The 20,302-nt window shown below is 43.6% G+C and overlaps 1 protein-coding gene and 1 pseudogene across 1 annotated transcript in view; both read left to right on the top strand.

Moving 5' to 3' along the window:
• Window positions 1-11,989: 11,989 nt before the first annotated feature.
• Window positions 11,990-20,302, top strand: part of NRIP3 (nuclear receptor interacting protein 3) — a 38,997-nt gene continuing 30,684 nt past the window's right edge. Inside the window, exon 1 of the mRNA XM_090034937.1 lies at window positions 11,990-12,279. Within this exon, the coding sequence (XP_089891063.1) occupies window positions 12,106-12,279 (174 nt within the window). The 5' untranslated portion in view covers window positions 11,990-12,105. The remainder of the gene's footprint in view (window positions 12,280-20,302) is intronic.
• Window positions 14,379-15,212, top strand: LOC149871516 (cilia- and flagella-associated protein 77 pseudogene; annotated as a pseudogene).

Below are 20,302 nucleotides of genomic sequence, written 5' to 3'. Positions count from 1 at the left end.
GCTTATGCTCTGTCGCAACTGACAGTTCGAACCATGTTCATACTTAGGAGCTTGTAGAAACTGTTCCTTCCTGGTGCAGAGTCCATGGGGAGTCTTCATGGACTCCACAGGAATCAACTGAATATATGTTAAGTGGGTGTTTATAGTCTCATTCCCTTCTTACAGGAGGCATGGACAGATGTGCCCTCCCCTGTGTAGCTGCTCCCCCAGGGTGGTCACAGGTCTTGGCCTTCTGTGATGACCATCCTAACTATGCTTTCCTTGCCTTTGAGTGCCTCCTTGCAAATGGATTGTGGGTCACACTCTTCATCATGTTGTTTTATCATCATGTTTAGCTTCCATGTGTCATATGGCTTTCCACAAGAGGGCGGCATGTGGCCCTGAGAGAACTAGTTGTTCAAACACATGTTGCCAAGCAACTTGTGTTGTGTCCTAGGTCCCCTGGAGCAGAGGGCTTCGTTATAAAGGGGTCCACTGGAACTGGGAGCCTCGTTACATGTTCGCTTACTTCTTGATTCATAGATCTACTCCTGAAAAATCTCTTCTTGTGCAGCAATGCTTTTACTGATTAAATCTGAATTAAGAAACTGCTTCTGTTTGGCCCTTTGGAAACCTGTATCTTGATCGAAGCAGAAAACATTCCTATAAATATTGAAAATGTTGGTGGTCTTCATTCATCCAGCTTTACTCAGGGCATTTCTGATAAAACACCAGGTTGACTGATAATATAAAATCTTGCTACTCCACGTATGGCATGTACAGATACCACCATTACAATCACTATGGCTTATTTCAATAAAAAGGATGGGATTGCATTGAGTGTAAACAAACATCACTTGCATTATTTAATATCCAGAAATGTATTTCAAAAGGCACAGAAATCAAATCTGGAAGGAGTTACAAAGTTGGGACACGTTAAATCTCCGGCTTTTCAGACTACAATGGAAGCAGACCCTTTTCTGAAATAAACTCTTCACGCTGTCATCTCTACTTTTGAATTACCAGTGCAGAAATATACTGGTTGCAAGTAGTTTTTTACAGAGCAAATATGCAGAGCATGATAGGGAAAATGGATCCTGCCTGGGTAAGACAATAAGCACAATGAATGTGAATGACTTTTGAGCCCATCAACTATTTTGACATTCTGTGTAAGTGCATCCTTACAGCTATCCAGTTCTTGGAGTTGTCAGTAATCTCATCTGAAAGTTTTTCTTTGAAAATAAAATACCCAGTCTGTATAACTAGCAATGATTTTCTTTCCTTGTCTTTTTCAGATGAGGATGCTCATTGACTAATATCCAATGCCTGTGCAGGCTGTCTTGTGACTGTTTAGTCCCTAGAGTGGAGCAGAAAGCTCCAGAAGTGCGGGTAATCAGTAGTGTATTGTTTATAATAATTCTTATCAGTGTTGAGCAGACCTAAGTTTAGCTGGGTCTGTAGGCTAACTTACAGGTTTAATGCAAGCTAAAATCCCCCCCAATTCAGTAGACATGAAGGTGAGGATATGTAACTAATAACTAAAACCACAACGGAAAGGTACATTCCATTTGTGCATGAGAAGCACGGTTGATGATTGTGCTTTTACAAATATTAGCTCTGAATATGCAGCAGTGTCTCTCACTAAATCTTACCAGTTATGAGTTGCCACTTTTCTGTATGTATGGAGAATACTGTATGAACTCACTTGCAGCACTGGAGAGTTATGGATGTTTGGCCTCCTAAAGTAAATATAACAGCGCCATATAGGTGACAGATCCTGTGTTTGTTTAGCACTGTGGTGCTCCCTTTTCCACTGATATGAATTGTACCTTTATCTTAAATGATACTGCACAGTAACTCAAGCTCAAATGTTGATTAACCATAAAAATATTGGGGAAATGTCAGAATCCAACTACTAAAGGTTTGAGGTTTTTTTCCTACTGGAAAATGTGAAAAAACCCCAAAGTTTGTGAAGGATAAGATCTGTTCACCCATTCAGCTCTCGCTGAAGAAGACAAGCTGTAGCAGCTCTGAAGCTAGTAATAAGAAGAAAAGTTTCCTTAACAAAAGTCTCTTTAACAGGTATTGGAATGTAGAATATTTTAGTTTTGCCTGTAAAACCCAGTGTAAGTAAAGGTGCTTTTTCTTGGTGAATTCCATGTCGGCATTAGGTGAAGTAAAGATCCGGTTGCAGCATTTCAGAGAGAAACTGAGAATTTTTTGGATTGTAATTCTGGCTGTGAGCCACTCAATTATTATGTGACCCTAGGCAACTTACTTGCCATTTTTTGCAGTTTTTAATTTCATAATGTTATTTTTGTCCTTCAGGCCATTAAGCTTCCTCATTTTTACCTGAAGTTCCCCCCCCCCCATTCCTATTCAGAAATCATACCACTAGCACTCAACACTGTTCAGAATAAGTAAATGACCTTGCAGCAGATTTATGCTTGGGTAGGAGACAATTTTTCCTGTTATAAATCTCATACCAACCCTGGATGGAATGTAGAAATGTTAAATAGGGTAAAACTGTAAAGTATATGGAGTTGCTTTAAAAAGAGGGTGTCTTTTGTATTGCGAGAAACCTTCAGACATATAGGCCTTGGAAATATTTGGGCCTCTGGAAGCTGGTATGATAGCAACTCAAATTATAGCTTCTGATGCAGCAGCCCTGAACTCCATGTTTTCTTCATATAGACATGTTTGCTATAGTGCTTCTGAGTATCTTTAATGACCAATTCATGTTTGACCGGGGGATTCTCTCATCTTCCCTAAGCTGCTTTTATAGTTTTTGCAGAGAAGACATCATGCTGATTTGGTGATTCAGTCGCTTCCAGCATTCTTATTTCATAGATTCAGAATTGACTTTATTTCAGAGTCCAGCCAATAAAGGAGCACAGCTGGGAGAAATGTTCTCACAGACAAAGTACCTTTGGATCACAAAGAATGTTTTTGGTCATCTGACCCTCGTCTGTCATGAGCGTTTGCCAAATCATAGAATAATTACACAGTTGGGTTTGATTAGCAGTCTTGATGGTTGAAGTGTACTAGCAGAGTGTTGTGGAAGAAGCATGGTTGCTAACTGTCCACTGTGCTAAGCTAATGATGCTATTGCCATTTTTTCCTTGGTTTTGTGTGTATCAGAGTCCCCATGAAAAAGAAGAATGGGCTTGATAGCTTTTTATTCATTACTTTTTTTAAAACAGTCATTTCTGTCAAGAAACTCAGGAAAACTTTATTACAGTGAAAGCCATTTTAGATTGTGGAACAGACTTTAAAAGGAAAGAGTGATCTTAAAGTTTAGACTGGACAAAGACCAAGGAAATGGGTGATTGGGAACAAATCTGAAATTTCAAGAAGATGGATTTGGGGTAGGAATAAACACAGCATTTGTCCCTGCACAGGTTGTGCCTGTGTTTATCCTGGAACAAAAATATCCTGGGATTGGCAAGTGCACACACTGCTTTTCTAATCAGGATTTTAGTAAGCAACTGTTGATCCTCTGGATCATGGTGTACACGTATCAAGGGCCTGATGAATCTTCTCGTATGGAGTCCTGCAATTGTCATGCCAAGCCTTTCGACGCGTATGCCTAGGCTGGAGTATGGAACAGTGGAGGCTGCCCAAGAGCTATCACCCCCTTTTAGACCACTCAAACAGACTCCAAAGGCCAGACCGAGTCCAGATGTTCAGTGCCTTGATGGTTGTAGCTTCTACCAGAGAGCAACAGATAAGGACTGCCGCTGACTGCCTAACACCGTAGCGAAGGTACATTTCTATCAGGGTAATGTCCCTTAGCATTTCCCCAATTAATGAGTACCCATAAGGCAATAGGAGCTAGAGTTTTGAGGCACCTTGTACTCGCCTTACTGTGTGATGTCCCAGGATAAACTGTTAATACTTCTTATTCTGTGAACATTTTTAGGTTTTATCTTGGGACAACAGACATAGATTCATAGACATTAGGGCTGGAAGGGACCTTGGAAGATCATCGAGTCCAGCCCGCTGCCCAAAGGGCAGGAAGTCAGCTGGGGTCACAGGATCCCAGCAAGATAAATGTCTAATTGTCTCCTAAAGGAGTCCAGAGTAGGTGCTTGCACCACCTCTGGCAGCAGTCTGTACCAGGCCTTGGGGGCTTGGACTGTAAAGAAGTTCTTCCTTACGTCCAGCCTGAAATGGTCTTGGAGAAGTTTGTGAACGTTTGACCTTGTCATCCCGTGTGGCGCTCTGGTGAACAGGCGTTCCCCCAGATCCTGAAGTATGCCCCTTATATACTTAGAGGCAGCCACCAGGTCCCCCCGAGCCTGCGCTTTTCCAGGCTGAAGAGTCCAATAGCTCTCAGCCTCTCTTCATAAGGTCTGTTTTCCTGCCCTCTGATCATGTGCGTGGCTCTCCTCTGGACTTGCTCAAGCTTCTCCACATCCTTTTTGAACTGTGGAGCCCAGAACTGGATACAGTACTGCAGCTGTGGCCTTAACAAGGCTGAGTACAGCAGGAGGATGACATCCTGGGATTTGCTAGGGAAGCATCTATGGATGCAAGGCAGAGTTTTGCTCTCTTTGCCAGCTGCAACATCACATTGGTGGCTCATATTCATCTTGTGGTCAATCATGACCCCTGAGTCCCTTTCAGCTATGGTGCTAGCAAGCATAGCACTGCCAAGCCTCTAAGCATGCTGCGGGTTTTTCTTCCTAAGGTGGAGTACCTTGCATTTTTTGGCATTGAAGGCCATTAGGTTTTCATCTGCCCATTTTCTGAGCCTGTCAAGGTTTTGGATTACTATCCTTTCCTCAGGCATGGACGCTTCACCCCAAAGATTTACCCCAAAGTTTGGTGTCATCAGCATAGATGTCTGAATGGTTGTACTTTTTGCCATGGTAAAATGATTTATCCCAGAACAAATATAACATATGTTTGTAGCCTCGGTGACATAATAAATCATATATATCTCTGTTATGGTTGCAACTCAGTCCCACCTTGTGAGGTTGAAGCAGCCAGCATTTTCAAATAGATAAAATATATTGTACACAACAATTTTTTTTATTAAGTCATAGTGTTTCTCTTCTAATAGTGATTTTCTACATTTTCATTATCCAGTCGAAATAAAGTTTCATCTTCTCTTATTCTAGATTTACTGTTCTATACCTTTTTTTCAGAGTCCACTTGTAATGGAAGAAAGATAGGTAAAGATGATCAGTCTGTACACTGTACTCCACAGTTTCAGCTACCTTTCTTTGACTATTCTGTACACGCATGTACTTGTCTTTATCTTGGTAATAAAATGATGCATACTTACAGGAACAGAGCCTACACTTTCTTCTTTTTAGTGTGAAAGACTTGGTATTATTTAATCTCATATTTAATCTCATAAGTAAATTCCTGTTCACCAGGGCACCCTTGGGGAAAACGAGGAGCAATGGTTACAACTTGTGGAAGACCATTTCAGGCTCAACATTAGAAAAAACTTCACAGCCAGGGTGTCCAGACTGTGAAATAAGCTCCCTCCAGAGGTGGTGCAATCACCTACCCTGGAAATCTTCAAGAGGAGACTGGACTGGCACCTTGCTGTGGTCACTTTACCCCAGTTGTCTTTCCTGCTTGGTGCGGGGGATGGGCGGGGGGGGGGGGGGGGCTGGGTCCAATGATCTCCAAGGTCCCTTCCAGCCTTACAATCTATGAATCTCTGAATACGCTAGGGGGCTAGTCATATATTATTTAGTTTAAGATCAAATGTGCACTGATCTGCTAGATTATATATAAAGTTTTAAAAAAAGAAACACAACTAGGTAAAATATAGCCAAAACACTCAACAGCTGTGTCATTAGTCCTGTAGTCATTACAGTCATAAATGTATGTCTCTCATTTAGGTTCATAAAAGAGAAACCAGCCTTCTTGAGCATCTTGTGAGTGCTGTCTGTGCTTCTTTGCCAGTCATTCCTACACCTGAGTTAATAGTACCACTTCTGAGTTAAGGTTTTTATCTAGAGATAAAAAGTCTGCAGGGCTGTGAAACAGGAGAAAGAGACATTACCAGGAATGGCTAACAGACAGCAAAATTGCAAAAGAAAGGATAGTTTGAATAGTGGAACATAGAATCATAGAAAATGAATACTATTGAAAAGGATAGAGAATAACACCCATGGAGTGGAGAGAGAATAGCAGGAACCAGGGAGATGATAATAAGCTAAGAAGTCCATCGACTCAGCACTGGTTGAATAGAAATGCCGCTGCCAACTCCCAGGCAATAGGTTTCAATGTTTGGGTGGAGGAGGAATCAGAGGGGGATGCAACTGCAGCAGTGTACAATCCCCTGGATTCATCCCTGATTGAGAATCACTGTCCTAAGTCTTTCTGGTGTTTTTCTATAAGTTCTGCCCAGCATCCGCTTCATGGTAAAACTGGTAAAAGTGTTGCATTTTGTACCTTGTTTATTGTCCTTTCACTGAGTAACTATTACATGGAATGTTATAGGCTAGGTAGATATATATTTGGAAGTCTATTTGGAATATATTGGCAGTTTAGAATATTTTATTTAATGTGAAAAGAAAATAAAAGGGAGGAAGCTATGACCTACAGTTGTATGTTTACAGCAACCTATAAATAAATATTTACTGCTGTTTGCTGCCAACTTAGGTTAATTAACTACACCAACTAACATGTATAAAAAGAATGATGAGAAATAGGCAAACGTTCTTAATCAAATATGCATGCGTGGCAGTGAAGGCAACATTGAAAGGTGCAGAGCGAGCTGTGCTTCTCCCAGCGTTCCTCCTGGGGCTGGCTTGGGAACTGGAGAGGGAAGAGTTTGTTCTTGTCTTTGCAGGTCTGGCAGATGTCTGAGACATGGCAGAGGGCAATAGGTACTTCTCTCCACTTCACCCCTTAGATCTGAGCTGCTGCTATTTGAAGTATCTGCAGCCATCTGCCTTTTGTCCTCAGCATATACAGCCTGTCTGAGCCTGCAGCTATGAATCACTCAGATTTCCAGCAAAATTAGCTAGCCTGTGATAGGAAATAGCTTTATGTTTTCTTACAGGTGATATTACTTGAGGAAAATTAGGATGTCAGGCCCCAGCCGTCTGTTACTACTCATCCAGCAGCCATGGAAATGAAGGAGCATCGTGCGATCATTGCGAAGCAGTGAAAAAACCACAGGCAGCAACCATCCCTGCACAGGAAGAGTGTGCTGCAAGTGCAGGAACTGTGTCCATAGAGCTGTGCAGGACATTTAGAATCAGGTTTGCAAATGGAGAAAAATACTTCATTGGGGGATTACAAGGATCCTTTCATATTCTCTCATAAAACACCCCAAAAGTCAATTGTCAACATCTGTACCACAAAGAGGCACAAGCCTGTTGGCCTGATTCTGGGGTGGTTTCATAGAAAACAGGGCTAACTCCTCCAGAATTAGAAAAAAGTTTGATAACCTATTGAAGTTTCCCTCAGATGGCAGCTGTGATTTTATTCTACTCATTAAGAAACTGGGGGGCTGTGGTGTAGACACCCACACAGTCAAATGTGTCGCCAACTGGCTGGAGGGCCGCACCCAGAGGGTGGTGGTGGATGGGTCCTTCTCAACCTGGAAGGACGTGGGCAGTGGGGTCCCGCAGGGCTCGGTCCTCGGGCCCGCACTGTTCAACATCTTCATCAGTGATTTGGATGAGGGGGTAAAAAGCACCCTGTTCAAATTTGCTGATGACACTAAGATGTGGGGGGACGTGGGCACACTGGAAGGATGCAGCACGCTACAATCAGACCTAGACAGGTTACAAGGGCGGGCGGACGAGAATAGGATGGGTTTCAACACAGACAAGTGCAAGGCGATGCACCTCGGGAGGAATAACCGGCACCACACCTACAGGTTGGAGAACCCCCCTCTTGTCAGCACGGAGGCAGAAAAGGATCTGGGGGGTCATCATTGACTCCAGGATGAACATGGACCGGCAGTGTGGAGAGGCAGTAAGGAAGGCCAACTGCACCTTGGCATGCATCCACAGATGCATCTCGAGCAGGTCCAAGGAGGTAATCCTCCCCCTCTATGCAGCACTGGTCAGGCCACAGCTGGAGTACTGCGTCCAGTTCTGGGCACCACACTTCAAGAGGGATGTGGACAGCATGGAGAGGGTCCAGAGGAGGGCCACTCATATGATCAGGGGACAACAGGGCAGGCCCTATGAGGAGAGGCTGCAGGACCTGAACCTATTCAGCCTCCACAAGAGAAGGCTGAGGGGGGATCTTGTGGCCTGTTATAAACTAGTCAGGGGGGATCAGCAGGCATTGGGGGAGTCACTGTTTCCCCGAGCACCGCCAGGAGTGACCGGGAATAACGGTCACAAGCTGGCAGAGGGTAGGTTTAGGCTAGGTATCAGGAGGCGCTACTTCACAGTCAGGGCGGCTAGGGTCTGAAACCAACTTCCAAGAGAAGGCAGGCTCCTACCCTGGGGGTGTTTAAGAGGAGGTTAGATGAACATCTTGCTGGGGTCATTTGACCCCAGTACTCTTTCCTGCCATGGCAGGGGGTCAGACTAGATGATCTGTTCAGGTCCCTTCCGACCCTAGAAACTATGAAACTATGAAAGAAAATTGTCAACCCCCTTTGAAGTCAGACAGCAGTGAAAAAGATTTCATTGACCTTTTTAGCTTTATTCCCATAAAGGACAGTTTATCCATGGAAACTTCCTTTGAACAGCAGAAGAAGAGCTTTGCTAATGTATTTTCTGACGTAAGCATACCACTCTTGGAGGAAGGAATGCAGTTGGCTAACATGAGTGAGTTTCTGTTGCAAACAAATGACTAATCGATGCGTTAAAAAAACCACAGAATAAAACTCAGGCAGTGCTGGAAATGCTGCACATTATGAGCAGCTGATTTGCTGTTTTGTATTTGACTGCTGAATATTAAGATGGAGATGAGTCCAAGAGCATTTCTTATTCTTTACATTGCCATAAAGCACAAAGATTTAATACCACTGGGCAGGTTTTCTGCTCCTCTATTGACATTAGGAAATTTTATAACAAATGGTAAAAGTGAAATTGTGGGACCATTAAACTCCCGTTTGCTAAGTTAAAACACAGGCTACATCTTAGAACTGTAACATGAAGGTTTAATTTAGCACTCTACCTGGTATCTCAGTTGGATGTACATGCTTCCATTGTCGTAAGTCAGAGCTAACTGGGCATTTACTAATACAGCAAAACAGAACATTTCTGCCTTGTGGATCCTTTTTATATCAATGTCACCTACCAATTTTAGTATGAACTTTTATGGTTTTTCTTCATCAAGTGTATTCATGCCAAATAGTTTCTAAGGTGAAAAATAAGATGCCTTTATCCTCTAAGGCAGGGGTTGTCAACCAGGGATATGTGTACCCCTGGGGTACTTTGAAAGGTCCCAGAAGGTATGTGGGGGCAGGTGGGGATGGAGCGCTGCCACCCTGCTCCGCTGCCTCACAGGAGCAGGGCTGGGCTGGGATGAGAGCAGGGTTGCACAGCTGTTGCACTGCCACTGCTTGCCACCCTCCCCCACCATGCACCATGTCTGGCCACTCGCTGCCACCCCCCTTCCGGGGTTACACATATTAAAAAGGGGGCCACTGCAGGTACCCTTATTGAGCATGGTTGAAAATCCTTGCTCTAAGGCATATTTGCTTGTAATGGCTCATTATATAGTAGGCCGCTGTTCCAGGTATGCTAGGAAAATAAAAATCTTGTCTGTTTACACTGTCTGTTGGCCTTTGGGCATAGGCAATGTGGGGGGGGGGTACAAGGGGCAAGTGCCCCCCCCCATATTTCTGTGCTGATGGCAGGACTTGGAGGTGCAGCATGGCCAGCGCCAGCACCTTGAAGGCAGAGGTAGTGGCAGCAGCATGTGGTTGTGCCCTCCATCTATCAACACTTATGTGTCATTTATGCCTTTGGGAGTGTTCTGCTCATTATCTTTGAGCACAGACACAGCTTTCCTGAATATGTAAGCCAGTTTACACTTTAACGGCCTTTGACGTCAAGACTAGGAAAGCACTGCCCTGCACTTCGGTGCATTCTGTATTCCAAGCTTAATTTAGTTTAGCCTGTGACTTAGTGCTTTCAATATATTGAATGTACAGTTGTCTTCAGTTCTGATTTGCTTATAGAGATCAAATATGTCAGCTGATTCACAGAACTGTGCCCCCTGATCATCACCAAAGAACAGTGGTGTATACTGACGTCTGCACACCTCTAGGAGGCTGTCAACGTCAGTGTAATAATCTGTCTTGGAAGAGAGATGTCTTTGAAACCAGTGTATCTGTATGATGTCTGATTTACATGGTTTATGGTGATGTATGTGTTTGGATAATTTTTCACTCTAATTTAGTCAAAGTTAGCCTTCCTGGCATCATCTGCCAAGATAGCAATCTGGGCCGAATGGCCTTCAGTGCCTTCTTATCACCGGAAGTGTTTTTATGTTTAAAATATATGGGGATAAATTAGTATATTATTAAATCGACTTTGCTACCACTAGACTGATTCTGTAAAGGATAGGCATTAAGTGAGCTCCTGGTTGCAAAATTCCCTTTCTCTTGTGCACTTTACTGCATTGACATCAGTGTGGGACATGGAGTAAGATACTCTTCAGGAGTAAGGGAATGGAAATCTCTCCTGTGTAAGGTAGAGCTTGTTTGTCTACCTATGCTTTTAGTCTTAGTTTCTTGAGAAGCTTGTCTTTCCCTCGTTGCTATGCTTTTTTCCTCTCCTTACTCCCACCCAAATTAGTTTTGATCACTTTTTACATTATTTTCCTTTCCTCCTTCATTCTTTTCCATTGCTAAGTATTAAGACACAGGGCCAGTTCCATGAAACTTGCAAAATGTCTCAGAAGCCTGCCTGAGCTGTATATAAAACATAAAATCTGAGTTATGAGCTGCATACATGTGGAGAAAATGAAGCTCCTTGTGCGACTCAAAGCAAGTAAGGCTCCACAGATGTAGAGGAGGGCACAACAGTATAATCCCTGTGTACAATAGTGTATGGACAAGTCAGACTCTTCAAAGTATTTAGATATGCACACAAAAGCGTGCTTGACATAAGCCTCCACCTTGGCTCTTGCTATTTTTATGTTCTGGATGGTATTACTATATAAAAAGTGTCCTCCGATCAGTCATACAAATCTATATATTGTTATTGTACAGATACAATCCAATCTAGAAAGACTACTCACATGTTCAAACACTTGAACTAAAGCTTGTTCGACAAGGTTTAGTTCAAGCACCCCACCCCCATTTTTAGGCGCAGGGATGCCGACACACAAGATGTAGGAGGCTGCTGGAAGGCAGTATCTGCCATGCTCCAGCAGACTTGATTAATCGAGTCTGCTCCAATGCGCTGTAACTACAGTGCATCGAAGCAGCCTCCATGCTCATGTATAGGTGCCCTCCATTGTGAGGTACTAGAAAAACATGCATTTGCCTGTTTCAATGCACATTAGCTAAAGAGCACTTTTTTGTGAAGCTTTAATGCACATTAAAATAGATTAATGTGCATTAAAGTACATGTGTAGACACACCCGTTGGTTCTGGAAGTACTAAAAAGGCACAGATTATCTATCCCCGAGTTCTACAAGGCAGCAGATGAACTCTTTATAAAGCTAGACTGTGTGGTGCCATTCTGTCCTGCCTTCTCTCTATAGAGCTACCGCTGTATTTTCATATTACACATGTTTCTGTCTCTCTCTTTTTTTTTAAGATCACATCTATTTCATTAGAGAACAAACTGGTTTTGTTTACAAAGCTTATCTTCTGAAACATTTATTTTCCTAGAACCAACTCAAAGGCACATGTGCTGGTGTAATGTAAAAGACAGGGTGGTGCCCAAGGCTAATTTAGTCATTCCAACTCTTCCTTTTAGAGGAGCCAGTGAGATGTAACAGTGCTGATTATTCCTCTAGACTGAGTCTGAATTCACACAGGTTGTTTGCAGCATGTTGCAATGTGCCTAACCCCTCCTTTACTATGCTGCACTGGCTGGAGTACCTGCTGATCTTGAAACGTCATGAGGCTTCCGTTATCAAGTGCAGACAATAAATTGTTTTGTTGCTCATTTCTGTACGGGAGTGTAACATCTCTTCAGTGAGAGTGAGACGTGCACAGCCAAGAAGATGTTTTATTCAGGTATCCTCACAGAGCCTAGTAGGAAGGAGGTGGAAATGAGGGAGGCTGCATCTCTCCGACAGCAGAGGAGAATGAAACAGGCAGTTCAGTTTATTCACAAGGATTCAGCAGACCTGCTGCCTCTGGATGGGCTGAAGAAACTGGGAACTTCAAAAGATACTGTAAGATTTTTTTTTTTTAAAATTTGAGTGTGGGGGGATCAGATTTAAAACGTTGGCGTGGGTGTTTCTATTTTTCTTCTTTTTCTTAGTGACCTGTTTTAATGTTAAAAGGATAATGAACCTGGTTGCTTTTGGAAGCAGAGGGAATAATAATATAGCTTTTGTGTATAAAAAAGTAGAAATATGACCTTGCTGAGGTTGCTATTCCGTTACTGCACATGGCATTCAGGGGTCTATCACTCAGACCTAAAAAAATATATATTTTTCCTCACTGACACTAGTCTCACCATCTAGATACAATTTTACTTGTACAGAACTGCTTTCTTTGCATTGAAGTAAATCAAAATGGCTTCACACACATGCACATAGTACATACATACATATTCACACATGTCATTTGCACGTGTGTGTGTATGTGTGTTATGCAATATGTGGGCATCTCCGGATGCACGCACTTTGAAGTCTGATAAAACACAATCACTTTTAATGTTTTAAAATAAAAATTTTCTGAGGTTAAATTTGGTAAATTGTTTCTGCACATTCACTTTAATTTCCCTTTGCAAAGATTTTGTAATTAGGCTCCAGAAATATGTCATAGTACATGTTATCTGGCAATTGGTGTTACTAAGAGAACCCTCTGAAAACTAATATGTAAAAACTTCTTAGCTTTCTCTAAAGAGAAATATAGAGTAAATCCAAAATTTGAAGTCCTTGTAAAAATAAAAATAAACAATGTAAAGGTTCAATTCTGATTTCCTTTTCAAGTTCATATTTTGCAGTATGTAACTTACGTTTGACTTCTGCAATGTACTTGAATATCTAAGAATAAGTTAATTGTCAAAGTTTAACTTTCTGTTTTCAGGTTAGATTTGTTCTAACATTGCCTTCTTATTCTGAAAATGTTTGTTTAACTTTATCAATGCAAATATAGTAAGGAAATTAATTTGATGTTTTCTGTGTTGTGTGTAGAAGAGGTTTTTTTTTAACATTGCATGAGTAATTACAAATGTTAGGCACAACTTAGGGTGACTAAAAATTCATGCTTAGGTGGGGAGACCTGAGTCCCAGCTTGGAAGGAATTTTCCCAGTCAAGCCCAAAATTGTGATAGTATCTCTTTTGGACAATCACTGACTTATTATTATCTGTAGTCCTGGAGAGTCCATCTCAGCTTAGGGCATTGTTGGCTCTGAGAGAGTGTCCCTGATACAGAGAATCTAAATAGGCAAGAGACAACAGATAGGAGGGAAAACAGAGGTACTGAGGGATTAAATGATTTACTTCATTGTATATGCACAAGTTAGTAGCAGAGCTGTTGAAAAAACCTGGGTCTCCTTACAGTTCAGTGCTGAAACATTAGCTGTCTGGCTTTGTGTTTGAACTGCATGATTGGTGGAGGTGGCATTTGTGGTACCCCAGTCTGAAATTCTCTCTTAGGCATGCTGTAACAACAGTCTTTTACCTTGACATTTAATTTTTCAAATTGCTTTTCAGAAATTTTTTTTTCACTGATTACAGGTCATTGCCATTAAGTCAGGGATGGTTTAGTAACATTCCTGTGGGGCTGAGCTGCCTTAGACGCATGGATCTTCCCATAGGCAATATGTAGGCAGGGTACGGGAGGGCACATGAGATTGGCCACCGCCAAAGCCGCTGCTGGCTTCTGCGGGAGGTCACCACTTGCACCCGTACTCCCCGCCGCTGACACGGTCGGCAGCATCTGTGGCAGCAGCTGCAGGCAGTCCCCATTCACCACCATGGTGCCCTCCCAGTCACAGGAGGCACCAGTTGTTCATGGATCTTCCATCCCTTCAAACTAAACCCTCCTCCCTCTTTGTTGTGCTGGCTCTAGCAGGTGCTATCACTCCCTCTTGTCAGGAGGAACCACAGTCACCTGTATCTTACTGTTGCCAGTAGTGACTGGATGACAACCAATGAATATGTTCAGTTTTGATGACATCATAAAGCCATCAGGAAGAAGGTTGGGTGGTTTGTGATGTCACAAGAATCTAGAGTTAGGCTTGTAGGGCTAACAAGTTCAGGTGCACACGGACAAGAGAGCTGGGAGTGACACTCTCTGCTTGCTTCTCACTGATTGGCAATGGAAGCATCCAAGGATCACAAATTCCCTCAGAAAAAGAAAAGAAGATGCAGTGTTAGTGACATCTGTCCCCCGCCCTTGATACCCCTGATCGCAACTGATATCCGATCAGGGATGGAAAATGAGAGAGTTGGGGTGCTGAGAGACACCATGTTCCAGAACCACCTCATCCTTAAGCCAGAGTTGGGAAGGCCACGCCACATTTGTGCACGCTTGCCAGGGTCTGATTTTGTATATGGACTACGTCTTCCCAATGAGGGGGGAGTTCCCGAAGCAATAGGCCACTGGAATGTAATGAAAGTTGCACCAAAACCACCAAAGAAGATGCCACGTGATTTTATTTCCATGAACCACAAAGCAGTCAAGGCTGGCCTTATCACAGCAAAGGAACACTATAGGTACCGCCAAACCCATGATATCCGTCTCCCCGAAGATGACGAACGTCACTTTAAAAAGGACCCACCGCGCCTGCCAGATGCCATGACATACGGAATGCCACCTCGCCACCATACCCCTATCACAGATGTTCTCCAGCATCGGTTCCAGGATATCTGGATGGAGGAACAACGGGAAAACACCTACATTCAAAAGGAACAAAAAAAGAGGACAATGCCCCATGGGAAAGTATACAAGACATACTGCAGCATGCTGAGAGAACACCAACGTCCTGTGAAATCAGCTCCACTTTGTCATTTGCCCTCTTTGGAGAAAGTTGACCCTCATCTCAGTACCTTTCGCAGCCAAGATGCTAAAGCGAAAGCCTTCAAGGTCTATCAGTCAGAAGCTGCAACAAGATGTGGAATACTTGCGCAGGGCATTTATACAAAATATTGAAAAATTCCATATATCTTAAATTATTATCCATTTTCAAATAAAATAGACTATTTTCATTTTGTGTCTGAACGGGAAGAGTTGCAGTGGTCAGACAGGGAAATACTTATCTGGTTTTTACTGTAAATACCTATATTAATATAGATTTCTCTGAAAGGGTTTTTCACTAGCACTGACAACAGGGAGCAAGAGGTGAACTGCATCTTAGAGGAAAAGAGGGAGTGAGCTTGGGACTTGGTGGTATCTCCACTAGTAAACTGGTGAACATTTCCAGTCACAGCTCAGAATTTTCCATGCTCTGGTTGCATCAAATGGGCTCCTAAATTCTCTTAGACTAATGAGATTATAGCTTGATTCTCCCCTCCTTAATTTAGATAATACATAGCCTGATGTCCAGAGATGCTGAGCACATGTGAAACTCAGACCAATAGTGTGTTTCCACTCTAATTTTGACAGTTGCCCAAAAACATTTCCTGCCGTGTATATTATCTGCTACTGTGTTGTAGCATGGGGTTACACTGATGATGTCACAACATTTTTCTTCCTTTGTCAATAAGTGTAATGCACTGAAATCCACAATTGTATTCTATATTGTATATTTTTAATATGTTGAAAAATACGTATTTTAATTAATTTATCTCTTAACTGACTGTGCCTTAGTATCTGTTGGATCTGTGGTAGATATGTTTAATTTTATTTTTTTTTAATGTTTTTTAGTTTGTTTTTTACCTCGGTCTTCACAGGCAGGGTCAGCTTCCAGACTACTACACATGGCAGCACAGTTTGGGGAGAAGATGAGCAGCCAGCAGTGGTGAAAGAACAAGCTAGGAACTATTTAGAAAATCTGGATGTGTACAAGACCAGGGGGCCAGACATGATGCACCCAAGGGTACTGAGACAGTTGACTGAGATGACCACTGGCCATTATCTTTGAAAACTTGTGACGACTAGAAGAGGTCCTGGACAACTGGAAAAGGGCAAATATATTGCCCATCTTTAAGAAAGAGAAGAAGCAGGATCCAGGGAACCATAAAACCAGTCAGCCCCACCTCAGTCCCTTCCCCTCTATGTGGCATTGGTGAGGCCGCAGCTGGAGTACTGTGTCCAGTTTTGGGCCCCACACATTGGGAGGGATGTGGATGGCCTGGAGAGGGTTCAGAGGAGGGCCGCTCATCTGGTTAAAGCCCTACAGAAAAAACCCTATGTGGACCGATTGGGAGATCTGAACCTCTTCAGCCTCCACAAGAGGAGGCTGAGAGGTGATCTTGTGGCCGCCTACAAACTAACTGGGGGGACCAGCAAGAAATAGGGGATACAATGTTTATGAGGGTGCTTGTCAGGGTAACTAGAAATAATGGCCACAAACTGGAAGAGAGCAAATTCAGATTGGACATCAGGAAAAAATTCTTTACAGTGAGGGTTGCCAAAATATGGAATAAGTTTCCAAGGGAAAAAACTAGGTGACTGTGGCATTGATGCCTACACAGTCAGATGGATTGCAGATTGGCTGAAGGGTCGCACTCAGAGGGTGGTGGTGGATGGGTCATATTCGACCTGGGGGGAAGTGGGCAACGGAGTCCCCCAGGGCTCAGTCCTTGGGCCCGCACTGTTCAATTTCTTTATCAGCGATTTGGATGATGGGGTGAAAAGCACCCTGTTTAAATTTGCTGATTATACCAAAATTTGGGGTGAGGTGAGCACGCTAGTAGGGAGGGAAAGACTGCAGCAAGATCTGGATAGGTTGCAGGGGTGGGCTAACATAAACAGGATGTGTTTCAATACTGACAAGTGCAGGGTGCTGCACTTGGGCAGTAGTAACCAGCAGCACACTTATAAGATGGGAAACTCCCTTCTTGAGAGCACGGAGGCAGAAAGAGATTTTGCAGTCATTATTGACTCCAAGATGAACATGGGCCGACAATGCGAGGTCACAGTTGGCAGGCCTAACCAGACCTTGTCGTGCATCCACAGGTGCATCTCTAGCAGGACCAAGGAGGTGATCCTCCCCCTCTGTGCGACACTGGTCAGGCCGCAGCTGGAGTACTGTGTCCAGTTCTGTGTGCCCCACTTCAGGCAGGATGTGGACTGCATTGACAGGGTCCAGAGGAGGGCTACCCACATGATCCGGGGACAACAGGGCAGACCCTAAAATGAGAGACTGCAGGACCTACATCTGTTCAGCCTTCACAAGCGAAGGCTGAAGGGGGACCTGGTGACCATCTATAAACTCACTAGGGGGGACCAGAAGGGTTTGGGAGAGACCTTGTTTTCCCTAGCGCTCCCTGGCATGACAAGGAATAACGGCCACAAGTTGTTGGAGAGTAGGTTTAGATTAGACATCCATAAGAACTACTTCACGATCAGGGCGGCTAGGAGCTGGAACCAACTTCCAAGGGAAGTGGTGCTGGCTCCTACCCTGGGGGTCTTTAAGAAGAGGCTTGATGCTTACCTAGCTGGGATCATTTGAGCCCAGTTTTTCTCCTGCCCAGGCAGGGGGTCGGACTTGTAGATCTACAAGGTCCCTTCTGACCCTACTTCTATGATTCTATGAAGGGAAGTGGTGTTGTCCCCTTCCTTGGAGGTGTTTAAAAGGAGATTGGACAGACACCTGGCTAAAGTCATCTGACCCCAGTACTCATTCCTGCCCAGGGCAGGGGGTTGGACTTGATGATCTAATAGGTCCCTTCCAACCCTAACATCTATGAAACTATGAAACTAAAATCATGAACCAGGTCCTCAAGGAATCTATTCCTAAGCACTTTGAGGAGAATAAGGTGATTAGAAACAGCATGGATTTCCCAATGGCAAGTCTCCCACAACATTCTCACAAGCAAGCTGAGGAAGTCTGGGTTGGATGAATGGACTGCAAGTTGGATAGAAAACTGGATGGATCATTGGGCTCAAAGGGTAGCGATCAATGGCTTGATGTCTAGTTGGCAGCTAGCTGGTATCAAGTGGAGTGCCTTAACGGTCAGTCCTGGGTCTGGTGTTGCTCAATCTCTTCATCAACAACCTGGAAGATGGGATGGAGTGCACCATCAGCAAGTTCACAGATGACACCAAACCGGGGGGAATAGTAGATACACCAGAAGGTAGGGATAGGATTCAGAGAGACCTTGACAAATTGGAGGACTGGACCAAAAGAAATCTCATGAGGTTCAATTAGGAAAAGTGGAAAGTCCTGCAATTAGGTCAGAGCTATCCCATGCACTAGTATAGGCTGGGGGCTGACTGGCTAAGCAGCAGATCTGCAGAAGAGGACCTGGAGGTTACAGTGGACAATACATTGAATGTGAGCCAACAGAGTGCCCTTGTTGCAAAGAAGTCTAAGGGCATACTGGGCTGCATTAGTAAGTGTTGTCAGCAGATTGAGAGAAGTGAGTTTTCTCCTCTATTCAGCACTGGTGAGGTCACATCTGGAGTACTGTGTCCAGGTTTGGGACCCGCACTACAGAAACAATGTAGACAAATTGGAGAGAGTCCAGTGGAGGGAAATGAAAATGGTTAGAGGGCTTGGGCTTATGACTTATGAATAGGGACCTACCCAAATTGAGGCAGCAGAAGGGTGCTTTTGTGGGCTGCTAATCATGCCAGCTATCATTTTTGTGGGATTTTTTGCAGTGAGATCCCCCCACACCACTGACTGACCAAGGGGCCCTGGTGACCCTGTTCATCAACATTGATTGGCCAAGAGGGCTGCTTTTTGTGCAGCCCTGCCCCTTGCCACTGATTGGCATAGATGGCCACATGAAGAGTTACTAATCACCCCTGGTTACTAATTGGCAGTAAGAGATGGGGCCGCACAAAAGGTAGTCCTCTCAGCCAATCACCAATGGAGGGAGGAGGGTACCAGCCACCATCTGAACTGCTAACCCTTTGTGCCACTGGCTTCCCTCCACCACCCCAATGGCGGGCTGTTAGGCTGGGCAGCAAGTGGCTGCTGGCTCCCACTGGGAATCCCAAATTTTATTTTTAGTAAGTTTTTTTTGGCAATTCTGTGCAAAATTGTGGAAACTGCCTTTTTCATGGTTTCTGCAAAAATAGTGAAATTGCAATTTGAGTAGGTCCCTACATATGAGGAGAGGCTGAGGAAACTGGGCTTATTTAGCCTGGAGAAGAAGATTGAGGGGGGATTTAATAGCAGCCTTCATCTACCTGCAGGGTTGTTCCAAAGAGGATGGATCAAGACTGTTCTCAGCAGTGGCAGACGGCAGAACAAGGAGCAACGGTCTCAGGCTGCAGTGAGGGAAGTTTAGGTTAGATATTAGAAAAAAACTTTCTCACTAGGAGGGTAGTAAAGCACTGGAACAGGTTACCCAGCGAGGTTGTGGAATCTCCATCCTTGGACAGTTTTAAGACCCAGCTAGACAAAGCTTTGGCTTTGTCCTGCCTTGAGCAAGAGGTTGGACTAGATGACCACGTGAGGTCCCTTCCAACCCTAATTTTCTAGGATTCTATGAAATGTGAAGTTGAAAGCATTAATGTATCTGTCCTTATATCTTGTAAATGTTATTTGGATTAAAGGCCTGAAAATTCTCATGAATTAGGTTGTTCTCTTGGAAAACTTAATTGTGACTCAAAATCTTAAAGATATCATGTGCCATGTGTTCAGTTTTACAGTCATAATTTTCATACTTGTTTCTTGCTTTTTATGGTAAATAGCAAATATCCTCACCTGCACCAAAAATCCACCTGTGAAAGTTGCCCAACAAGCTGGTATGTGACCACAGCATAACTGGACTAGAATTACTACCAGGGTGCATAGGTTTAGAAAAGGGAAACATTTAAACTTTTAGCAGAAGCACTTTCTCCACCTAAAAAGCGTTTTCATTTCTGAGTCAAGAGTAGCTGAAATGATTTACTTCCACCATATTTCCACCCAGGAGACAGATAACAGCCTGGAAGATCCTTTATCCTCTACTGTGCCAGACAATTTGTCTGGAATTGGTTCTACTACTTACCAGTTATGTTGCACAATATAAGTTAAGACTGTTTTTACAGGAGAGCGCTTGCTGTAGCGTTAAAACCGTGACATCAGTATTCTTACATAACCAAGCCTCATTGCTCCAGTGGTGCAAAGGGACAAGAAGGCA

The sequence above is a fragment of the Crocodylus siamensis genome, chromosome 2, assembly GCF_052110815.1.
Source record: "Crocodylus siamensis isolate JL-2025a chromosome 2, ASM5211081v1, whole genome shotgun sequence".
Classification (NCBI taxonomy): Eukaryota; Metazoa; Chordata; order Crocodylia; family Crocodylidae; genus Crocodylus; species Crocodylus siamensis.
Note: the sequence above shows the minus strand (reverse complement) of the source record. Positions and strands in the feature narration are given on the sequence as shown.